Source organism: Centropristis striata, chromosome 7, assembly GCF_030273125.1.
Source record: "Centropristis striata isolate RG_2023a ecotype Rhode Island chromosome 7, C.striata_1.0, whole genome shotgun sequence".
In the NCBI taxonomy this organism is placed as follows: domain Eukaryota; kingdom Metazoa; phylum Chordata; class Actinopteri; order Perciformes; family Serranidae; genus Centropristis; species Centropristis striata.
Genome location: NC_081523.1, coordinates 33,821,599 through 33,833,538, shown reverse-complemented (window position 1 = coordinate 33,833,538; position 11,940 = coordinate 33,821,599). Strand labels below are relative to the sequence as shown.

The following is an 11,940-nucleotide window of genomic DNA, read 5'->3' as shown; positions in this document are numbered from 1 at the left end:
TATTTATGACTTTAATCTCGTAATTATTATAATTTTTTTTCTAAATATGGCCCTAATACTCCATCGTATATTAATGACGCATTTCAGGTCTCTAGTTTTACCACTGAAGTGCACGAGGCCGCTGACGGTGAACGCACCTTTTATTCCAGGTGACCGGAAGTTCCTCCTCCTCACTTTCAGTTGTTGGACTTTGACCAACAGCAGCTGCTGGACTCTCTGATACAACAGCACACAGCAGGTAAGCAGACGAGTTTATTAATGTTGTGTATCATGAGTTTGACTTTCCATTATATATAAAATATTGGGGTTTTTTGTTTAAAAAGAGAGAAAAAAGAGGGTAAACCTGGCTGTGGTCGGGCTGGGACAGATGTTTCTCTCTGGGGATTGACGCTCCGCACCTCAACGTGAATAATTACTGTTAGAAATAAACACAATATGTTTTATAATAGTTTATTTAGACTATATTTGAACTTTAGAGGGTGCAGGTTAATCAGAGGTCAAACTGTGTATAGACCGTTTATAGTTTTTGCTGCTTTTGTCGCCGATGAAAGTGAAAGTAAACTGTCAGGACAAATCAAAGCTGCAGTGAAGGACAAAGAGGACACACTTTATTTTATTGTAATGGTAAAATTGTTGTCACATCAGTCCACTCAGGTTCATGTATGGAGTCACGCTCCAGCTGAGATTACACTTTAATTAATGTGCGCTCATGATGTGTGCGACTGACCAGCGGAGTGCGACACGTAGCCGCTGTTTATCTCCATTCATGTTGATGTTGCAGAGTAGAAATGTTTGCATTGATCATTTTAAGTTTTGAATTAATTATACTACCTAATATCTCTCCTCCACTACATTTTAGAGGCTAATATTGTACTTTCCGCTGCACTAAATTTATCTGACAGCTTTTGTTTGCAGAATTAGATTAATAATACACAATATAATCAACAGATACATTCTGATTTATCAGGATTTTCTAAATTTACACACTTCCTGGCAGTATATAATTAAAATGTCTCTACTTTTACCACTTAAACACATTGGTGAATCGGTATTTAAAATTCAATAACATGACAAATTTTGAACTGAGCTATTCTGCATTTATTTAATTTATTTTGCCACTTAATATTTCTACTCCAATACATTTTAGAAGCTAATATTGTATTTTCTGCTGCACTGAATTTATCCGACTGCTTTTGTTTGCAGATTTAGATCAATAATAATCAATATAATCAACAATAAATTCATATTTATATTAGGATCAAGATAGATGCACTCTCTCCAGCAGTATATAAGTAATTAAAATGTCTCTACTTTTACCACTTAAACACATTGATGCATCAATATTTAGAATCCAAAAACATGACATATTATGAACTGAGCTATTCTGCATTTATTTAATTAATTATACAATTTAATATTTCTTCTCCACTACATTTTAGAGGCTAATATTGGACTTTCAGCTGCAATGATTTGACAATTTTTGTTTGCAGATTCAGATCAATAACACACAATATAATTAACAAATACATTCTGATTTATATTAGGATAAATCAGGATTGTCTAAATTTGCACACTACCTGTCAGTATATCATTAAAATGGCTCTACTTTTGCCAGTTTATAACATTAATGCATCAGTATAATAATCCAATAACATGACATATATTATTCTGAACTGAGCAATTCAGCAAAATGGGGACTTTGAAGTATATTTTGATGCCGATACTTTTAAATAATTAAAATAATGAATGCATTCACTTTTACTTGTAACAGTATTTTAATACTGTAGTATTTACTGCTGCTATATGTCAAAAAACAGTAAAAACATGCATTCCTATCAACACTGAGTGTCCAGTTTATTAGGTACACCAGCCTGCAGAGCCTGAACTCTGAAATCTTCTGTGTTGTCAGAGCTTCAGGATGCTTCCTGTGGAGGACAGACAGCGTGGTGCCTTCACTGTCCTGCTGGTCCTCACTGTCCTCGCTCTGATACCCTCCTGCACAGGTGAACTAACAGTTACCAGTCTGATTCATGGTCACATGTAAAGTTAGTGTGTGTTCTTCACAAATCTGTTTGTTTCCAGCTCAGTCTCAGGTGATCGGTTCCTCTCAACCAGTAGTGGCGTTAGCAGGTGATGACATCATGTTGCCGTGTCACCTGGAGCCTGCTGTGGATGCATCTAACATGCTGGTGGAGTGGGCGAGGCCTGATCTTGATCCCAGGTTTGTCCTGGTGTGGCGTGACGGTGTTGAACTGGAAAGTAAAAAACATGGGTCCTACAGAGGAAGAACTTCTCTGTTCATCAACCAACTGGAACACGGAAACGTTTCACTGAAACTCTCCACAGTGAAAAGATCTGACGAGGGAACGTACAGATGCTTCCTTCCAGATTTACACAACGCCCCCCTGATTCAGCTCGTTGTAGGTAAGTGGCACATTTTGTGTGTTTCCACCTTGATTTGGACAACTTAAGGTCAATATTTAACTGATGTTAGTATTATCACATGTGTTTTGCTGAAATATTCTCTGGTTCTTTTGTTTCTCCAAGGTCTTTTTTTTAAAATTAATTATCAATCACGAGTAAAACAGTTAACTGTACAGACAAAAACGTATGTTTCACTGAACAACAAAACAAAAAAACAAACATATAACCACAGCTGACTACAGAAAAAATATCAACATTTTCCCTAAATTCATACAGGACATAATGTCTCTAATCCAAAATTGGAGGAGGGGCAGAGTCCTTCTATTGGAGTCAGATTGAGCCAGTAAACGAGTCAAAGCCAACGCATTCCGAGTGTTTGTCTTGAATCTGCTGCTAAAAGCAGGTCCATGATGTTGGAGACTTTTCGGTCTTTTCGACCAGAGCTGGTTCCCAGCCAGTTTCCGGCTGGTGCCCAATTATGAGAGATCAACTAAACGTGCACCGTTCATTTATTTGATTTTTTTTAACTGCAGTGTAATTGGTACAGGTAAGCTAGCATGCTAATGATCACCTGCTAACGCTAGCACGCTAGCAATCACCCGCTAGCATGCTAGCGTTGGCGGGCTAGGGTTAGCTTACAACAAAGTCCAACATTAACATGTTACGTTCGATGTTAATCAGAATTTATTCGGCGTCCATAGTGATCAAAAGGAGCAGCAGATGTGTTGTAGAGACATGTAGTCTGCCTGTTGTTATACTTGACGAGAGGGCGGAGACATATACAGATGTTAGCAGTGACGTAATGTAATGGCTCTAGAGCCCGTGGAAGTGCAAACAGGTTCAGAGCTGGTTCTCAAGTTGAACTAACTGCAAACCAGCACTAGCACCGGCTCCGAACCGGCTCTGGTCAAAAAATGGTATTTGGGACCTTTTCTTGGTACCACATTTTGCCATGGTGACACACACAAACAGAATCACAAGGAGAAATTTTACCAAGTGTTTAATATTGGACAAAAATAATTTGGTTCAGAATATCCGCAGCATAAAGGGGCGCCCTTGCAGGTTGTCCTCATGAACAGTTCATGTAATTTCCTACAAAAAGTAATACTCTGGGATCCTATAAACCGTTGTTTTCCCCTAACCTTAGGATAGTGGTTTTGGTGTTCAAACGTAAACGTAGAAAATCATACTGTGATGAACACCTTTCATGAGAATATGTCCATCACAGTGACAGACAATTGATTAGGGTCACTTTCATGCACTAAAAACCAGTTTATAACCGTCTAAATCCTGTCCTGTCCAGGTGTGGTCTCCTCTCCTGTGATCCAGAGCAGCAGCAGCAGCAGCAGCAGCAGCAGCAGCAGCAGCAGCGTGTTGTTACAGTGTGAGTCTGACGGCTGGTATCCAGAGCCTGAGCTGCTGTGGCTGGACGCTGAGGGAAGCGTCCTCCCTGCTGGACCTGCAGAGACACTCAGACGTCCTGATGGTCTCTATAATGTCAGCAGCAGAGTGACTGTGGAGAAGAGACACGGCAGCAACTTCACCTGTAGAGTCCAACAGAAGAGCATCAACCAGAGCAGAGAGACACTCGTCCACGTTCCAGGTCCATGTCCTTCACATGTTCATGATCTCTGAGAGAGATAGGTTGGTTCAGATTTAATATGAACATCAGATTCTGTGTTTTTAACATTTCAGATGATTTCTTCGTGGTCCCCAGTACTCCTGGTCCTCCTGGTAGTCCAGGTGTTGTCATTGGCTCAGTTATTGGTTGTGCTGCTCTGCTGTTAATTCCTGCAGTTGTCTTTGCTGTGTGGAAATGGAGACAAAGGAAATCCAGTAAGTCATGAACCGATTTCACTTCTTTCTTAGTGTTAAAAGTCGTGTTGCAGCCTTCTGATGATGGCGTTTGAGTTTCAGTATTCATGGATATGATCTCACATATAAGCAGGATTTACGCTACATTCATTAAGTAGTGGCGCCCCGCCGCTGCTATATATTATGCTATATTATGCACTTCAGAACAGGCGATTGTTGTATTTTTTTAACTCTAGCAGTGACCAGCTATGCCAAACAGTCTACCGCTCTCTCACCGCGGGGACGTCAAACACGTCAAACAGCTCATGTAGCTTTCATAATAAGAGCATGTGGATGTGTTAGCAGAGCCCACCACAGAATTTACAAGAATAAGATGCCTTAAATAAAACAGAATAACCCTTATTCTCCTTTACAATAATTCATTAAAATATGCAATGATTAAGATGGAATAGTAGCATTAGAATGTGCGAGAGGCACCAAATTTAGGCTTTTAGGGCAAAATATTTCTCCAGGGGAGCATTCCCCAGACCCCCCTACTTTGTTCGGTCCCCCCCTTCATAGTCTTACAAAATCCTGTGGAAACACAGGTTCTAAAGCTTCTTTTGGAGACGAGTGTAATTTTTTATACTTTCTAAATTGCTGATTGATATTAACTCGCTCACACCATCCAAGTAACTCTTTACCCCCTGCCAAAAAAATCCTTGAGGGAACACTGTATAAGACTGATTTGTATTTTTGTCTTGTTTTTGGAGTTAAAACAAGTTAGTTGAAGTTAGTTGCAAACTTCACCAGTTTCTCCTGCTGCTATGTTCATGTTGTGGATGCAGAAGTGAGTGAAATGACTCATAGTACAGACAAAGAAGAAAATGTAACACTTGACGAGCAAAGTTTAATGTTGCAACAAAACAACGTGAAGTAACTGACAAGCAGTCCTCCTGATATAGAGTTTCCTCTGTGTGTGTGTGTGTGTGTGTGTGTGTGTGTGTGTGTGTGTGTGTGTGTGTATGTGCACATGCATGTGTGCATGAATGTTCGTGTGTGTGTCCTTTTGGCATCGCCAAGGTATTTCTGATATCATTCCTAGAAATTGTTTTCCACATGATTTATTTATGTCAACACCAGGTCAATATGACTGTCTGCAGAATGTCTTTTTTCACATCAATCCCATAATTCATCTTACAATAAAATACCATTTTCACTCAGAAACCAAGAGCAGGAGCCCTGAGGACGGACCTGAACACACTGAGGGAGAAAAGAGGCTCACACCTCAAAGGGAGAACTCAGGACTTGAGGTGGTGATGGAGGGAGGAGAGGAAGGTGTACCACTAATGTCAGGAAGAGAAGAAGAGAATGATGCTGATGATGGAGGAGAAGAGGAGATCAGATCTCAGAGTGAACAGAAAGACAAAACACACCAAGATCATCTGGTGACAAAACCAGACATGAACAGGACAGAAGGAGAGAGGGGAGCTGAAACAGTAACTGATGAACAAGTAGCTCTGATTCCAGCAGAACAAGAGACGCTGCAAAAGAAGAACACAACAGGAAGACAAATATCTAATGATTATAGAGAGCAGAGGGTAGAACCAGTAGAAGAAGATTCAGGACAGAAAGAGCAGCTGAAAAATCTCCTCACTGATCAGAAGGTACCGACACGAGAAGACACAACAGAGGACGAGGACAGGAGAGAAGCAAACACTAGGAAAATAAGAGGAATGACAAATAAAAAGACGGAGCAACAGCAAGGGAGAAAAGTCAGGAAATATGAGGGGAGTAGAGCAGAACATGAAGATAAAAACCAAGAAGAAGAGGAAGAAAACCTGAGTCACATTACTAACACAACAGATAATAGAGAGAGAGAGCTGCATACAGACGTGCAAGAAAATACAAAGATAGAGCTCAAACCAGAGGAAAGAGGAGTCAAACAACAGGTACCACTAATGTCAGGAAGAGAAGAAGAGAATGATGCTGATGATGGAGGAGAAGAGGAGATCAGATCTCAGAGTGAACAGAAAGACAAAACACACCAAGATCATCTGGTGAATAAACCAGACATGGACAGGACAGAAGGAGAGAGGGGAGCTGAAACAGTAACTGATGAACAAGTAGCTCTGATTCCAGCAGAACAAGAGACGCTGCAAAAGAAGAACACAACAGGAAGACAAATATCTAATGATTATAGAGAGCAGAGGGTAGAACCAGTAGAAGAAGATTCAGGACAGAAAGAGCAGCTGAAAAATCTCCTCACTGATCAGAAGGTACCGACACAAGAAGACACAACAGAGGACGAGGACAGGAGAGAAGCAAACGCTAAGAAAATGAGAGAAATTAGGTATAAAAAGACGGAGCAACAGCAAGGGAGAAAAGATCAGAAGAGGCAACAGGCAAGAAAGCCAGTAGATTATAACAGCCGGAGGAACTTATCCATGGAGTTGCCGAACAAAAAAGAGGGAGAAAGAGACAAGATGGAACTCAAACCACAGAGAGTAGACGGGACTCAGAATGTTTTAGGAGTCAGAAAACATGAGGAGAGTAAAGCAGAACATAAAGATAAAAACCAAATAGAACAGGAGGGAAACCTGAGTCACACTACTAACACAACAGAGAGAAGAGAGAGAGAGCTGCAGACAGAAGTGCAAGAAAATATAAAGATAGAGCTCAAAACACAGGAAAGAGGAGTCAAACTACAGGTTTTAGATGGCAGCAAACAAGAGGCAGAAGATGAGGATCAGAGAGGAAACAAGGCTGATATTACTGCAGGGACAGAAAGGAAAGAAGAGAAGATGATGGAAACAGAGGAAGAGAGGGAGGTGAAGGATGTGAAGAGTCAGTCACAGAGACGATCAGAGAGACAAGAAAGAATGAAGAGGATGAAAGAGAGGAGGAGGGTCATAACACAGATAGAGGGTCCAAACCAAACAAGAGATGACAGCAGGAGTCAGGAGGGAGAGCAGAGTGACATCACTGGAATGAAACAAGACTCACAGCTGCAACAAGACTCACAGCTGGAACAAGACTCACAGCTGCAACAAGACTCAAAGCTGCAACAAGACTCACAGCTGCACCAAGACTCACAGCTGCAACAAGTTGATGTTAAGAAAGATGTCACAGAGCAAACAGAGGAATTGTTCAGTAATCTTAGAGAGAGAGGAGCTGGGTGTCAGGGAGCAGAGCAGGAAAAGGAGATGGAGTTTCAGGAACAAGGTGACATTGAAGAAACTCAAAGTAATATGGAGGTTGAAGTCAGAGCTAACATGAGACAAACAACAGATGAACATCAAGGATATTATAGTAACACACATCATGATCAAGTACCTGTGTGTCAGGAAGAGCAGATGGACATTTGAGAAACAGGTGACATTTAGATACCATAAGAAGACGGACGTGGAGGAAAATGTGTAAAATATTTACATTGTGCAGCTCCCTGACAGAAAGTGAATCACTGAAGAGCTTTTTAATCTCTATTCCCTCAGGTCTCTTGAGCCACACTTATAAGATTTAAACCAAGAAGACTAGAGCTGAATGTAGTATTTTATATTTTAGGACCAGAGATACAGATACATGCAGAGTTCTGCTGTTTCTGCATCTCCCCAGTCATCCTCTTCCCCTGTGGGTTTGTTTTCGTCCGGAGCAAAGCCCAACTGCTTAACTATGGAGCTTCTTGTGTTTGTAGCCATGCTATCATGGCTCTACTGATGGTTGATCTAGTGTTGGACTGTTGGTCGGTCCAGACTAAACTGTGTCAACAATTACTTGATGGATAGACATTTGGTAAATTCATTGTTCCCAGAGGATGAATCCTACTGACTTTTTCTCTTGTGCCACCATGAGGTTGACATTTGTGATTTTAATTGAAGCATTTCAGCAGCCATTCGACGACTGCCAAGAAATGTGATTAATCATTAATTTCTCTGGATAAATTGGATTAACTTTGTTGATCTTCTTACTTGTCATGTAGTGCCATTAACATTTTAATGTTTCCAACTAGGGATGGGAAAAAAGGTTTGGAAAAAACCTGCCAACTCGAGAATTTATAATGTTCACGATCAATTAATTAATTAATCGCTGCATGCATACATGCAAAATAAAAGATATACATACAGTACTATGCAAAAGCCTGTTTTGATAACAGATACTTTTTTTTTGAAAGGACAAAAAGAGACTTCCTGTCTATGGTAAAACTAACTCAGTGAGATTAAACTGTAAAGAAAACGTTCAATGAGAGTTCAATGAGAGTTCAAAAGAGTTCAATGTTTTATGTTTTAGCCCCTGAAGAGGCATGAGGTTAGTTTTCACAATAATCTTCATATTTAAATGTGTTTTGTGTTTAAATAAGTTTTGGATCAAATTAAACTCAGTAATTCATGCTGGCAAGGTTTGATACACTAAGCTAGTTTTGCTCAAATTAATACTCTGTGTGTATTTCTGTGTTTTATAATTGTTATTACAACTTTCAGTTTGCAAACTGTAGCTTTATCCAATTTAATTCTCAGCTCATTGGCTGATTGACGTACGGCAACAGAACTGAACGCTGACTCACTCGCCGAAACGCCCCTAATTTGAATACGAGCCGCCCTGAGCGGACATTTTGGGGACTTTTTTTGTCCCTGTTGAAGAGCAGGGCCTTTTTTCTCCCCTGAAAAAACCCTGGTTATTGATTGGATAGATCGCTAAGCAGGATGTGACGTAGTCCTCGACGCCACAACAACACACTCCATTTATAAAAGCCAGCGAAGCAGTGTTGCCAACTTAACATCTTTGTTGCTATAATTAGCAACTTTTCAGCTCTTCTTAATGAGCTGCGGAGCCGTAAGAACGAGTCGAAGCTGCACATTCCTCCTGCAGCAGTCTCTCCCAGCTGCAGTCTCAGAGCTGGCTAACAGTTAGCTCTGTAGCAGTACAGTGTGTATAAGTGCTGCTGCTGCAGGAGGTGTTCACTTAGCGATCTCTGATTGATTACAACAAGCACCGGACACTCTGTGCACAGTTAGCGATGCCGGTTAATTCACGATCACTATGCTTATGATCAGCGGAGACGCTGTGCACAATTAGCCATGCTGCTTTGTTTATGATCAGCTGCTGACGTTGTGCACACGTTGTAGCAACGGTGGCCACAGTTGCTTCTCCCGTGTTTAATCCGTCTCGACGATCGAAAACCATATGTTACCTCCGGAGTCTCGTAAATCCCACTGGGGTCTTTTTTTGTAGTGGAGACACGCAGAGTGAGCGGACATTAGAGAGGGTGTGGCCTGAGAGTTTCCCAGTGGCCACTCTTCCCCTTAAAGGAAACACGGCTGATGTGCTCTCTTGACCTGCAGCCTTAAATGTTCGTTGAACAGCTGTTCTGCAAAGTCACTGGAGTTTTAACAAATAATAGTTTTAACACTAGCTAAGCTAAGCTAAATGTCCCTATCCTTCAAAATCTAGTCGATCAGATGGCTTCATTCCAAAACAAAACATAAAAACATACTAATTATGCATGCATAATTAGTATGTTTTTATGTACAAAGCAACCAGGCGTAGGATAGTGTGTATCACATTACCCACTGGTGATTGAGGTTATAATTATCCTGATATTCACCAAGATGAACTCACTGTGAGTATTTTGTGTTGTGCAGTGTGCTAACATCGGCCCATTTGATGTGTTAAAGTGTGAAATTTTAAATGTAGCTTTCTAAAAACTACTTTTATTTTGATATTTAATGTTTTTAATATGTTTTTATATTGTTGTTTATTTTATCTTGTGTGAAAAAATGGTAAAAGTGTTTAATTCATTATTAATAAACAAGTCATGTTAATTTGATTTTTTTCTTTTCCCCCATGCCTCACAGTTTCGACAATATATAAATGTTATGTTGCTTTCAAGCTGTTTTATCAGTGGTGCCTAATGTTTTTTTCCTTTGTTTTCAAAGAGCACAGGATCATGACATTGTTAAAAAGGTATTTTGGTCACTTTGAATTGCTTATTTTAATTGTCTTGCTATGGCCTACCTATTTGTACAAAACAGAGTATTTTACAAAGTTATGGAGTGAAGAACAAGACACAGGCTTTTATGAAAGCATCTTTAATAACAAGCATGAAGCTACAAAACCAATCTACCATTACCAACATGGGAACAAAGAGAGGGATCTTAGCCACAGAAAAACACATAAGCAAATATTTACAGACATGGTGCACAATAAATTAATATAACGGTATAGGTTAGATAACATGAAGTTGGTTATTACAGATATAAAACATTTAAATGAACAAATTTGCAATGTGATGCAAATGTATTACACTTAAAAGGATATACAATTTATATCAAAGGGAAATTAGAAACCTAATTAAAGCTAATGAAAACAGATATGTTTTAGTCTGCATTTAAAAGAAAACACAAATTTAGCAGACCCTATTTCATGTGGTGGCAAGTCCCAGAGAGTCGGGCCATAATGACTAAAAGCACCATGAGCTGATTTTGAATTGATTCTCAGTATAGTGAGGAGACCTTTACTTGATGATCTAAGGGATCTTAAAAATGATTAGAAGTATTTTAAAATTGGGGCGTCCCGGTGGCTCACACTGGTAGAGCGCTTACCATTAAGGCTGAGTCCTTGCTGGAGCCGGGTTCGAATCCGGCCTGTGCTCCCTTTGCCGCATGTCCTCCCCTCTGTCACCCCCTTTCTATCTGTCACTTTCAATAAAGCATAACAAATACCAAAAAAAAGAAGTATTTTAAAATCAACTCTTTGTTTTACTGGGAGCCAGTGAAGAGGTTAAAATGGGAATGATGTGTTCAAAACAATTCAAGAGGCTGCAGAATTCTGAATAAGATGGAGTTTATTCAGCACCTTCAGGTTTGTCAATCCAGCAAAAAGAGCATGACACTAATCTAATCACAAACATATGCACCACTTCTTTCCCAAAAAAACTTACTTTTTTGTGTATTTATTTTAATTGTTTTCATAACAGAAAAATATATACAAATTAGAAATAGTTGGTGGTGCTACACAGAACCGTACAGGTTCCAGAACTGTATATTCCTCTCCAACTGATCCATTTTCTCATCCCAGTTATGTCGTAGTAGCCGACTCAACTTCCTTGTGACTATAATACCCAGACTTTTGAACTTATCTGATACAATTGTAAATGGAGTTGTCTTGAGGAATGTCATATCTACTAAATTTGACAAAGGCATTAGTTCACTTTCCCCCCAATTTATCTTATATCCTGAAAATGAGCCAAATTTATTTATTTACTGTAGCAGTGGAGGTATAGATGCTTTGGGATCTGAAATAAATAATATAATGTCATCAGCGTAGGCGGAGATCTTATGTTGGGTTCCTAGATGTGTTATAGGGTGTATTTCAGGGTAGAGCGTATATAGGAGGCTAAAGGTTCCAGAGCAAGAGCAAAGATAAATCGAGACAGAAGATCCCCTTGGCAGGGCTGGACTGGGACAAAAAATCAGCCCTGGCATTTTTGCCCCGACCGGCCCACCACAACTGATAACTCACCAAGTATCTTAGTGCTTTCTTAACCATGTAGATATCTGAACTATATCACTCCACACTACACTACATTTAGGCTACATAAGATAGTCCTCATCCTAGAGTGTCAAAACACAGGAAGTCAGAATGGATAAGTTTCACTTTTTAATATAAATGCAATAACATGCAGCACAACAAAGCAAGATAATAGGCCTGCAGGAAAAAAAATGG

At 39.8% G+C, this 11,940-nt stretch overlaps 1 protein-coding gene across 1 annotated transcript; it reads left to right on the top strand.

Moving 5' to 3' along the window:
* Nucleotides 1-209: 209 nt before the first annotated feature.
* Nucleotides 210-7,721, top strand: LOC131974922 (butyrophilin subfamily 3 member A2-like). The gene is made up of 7 exons (XM_059337429.1): nucleotides 210-238; nucleotides 1,862-2,003; nucleotides 2,083-2,424; nucleotides 3,728-4,027; nucleotides 4,120-4,260; nucleotides 5,443-6,170; nucleotides 7,713-7,721. Exons 2-7 carry the CDS (start codon nucleotides 1,919-1,921, stop codon nucleotides 7,719-7,721), a joined length of 1,605 nt encoding a protein of 534 aa, XP_059193412.1. The 5' UTR covers nucleotides 210-238; nucleotides 1,862-1,918.
* The last annotated feature ends 4,219 nt before the right edge of the window (nucleotides 7,722-11,940 follow it).

Coding starts and splice junctions, on each gene's coding strand:
- LOC131974922 (XM_059337429.1), top strand. CDS start 1,919: ATGCTTCCTGTGGAGGACAGACAGCGTGGTGCCTTCACTGTCCTGCTG. Junction 2,425..3,727: donor CCTGATTCAGCTCGTTGTAG/GTAAGTGGCACA, acceptor TGTCCTGTCCAG/GTGTGGTCTCCTCTCCTGTG. Junction 4,261..5,442: donor ATGGAGACAAAGGAAATCCA/GTAAGTCATGAA, acceptor ATTTTCACTCAG/AAACCAAGAGCAGGAGCCCT.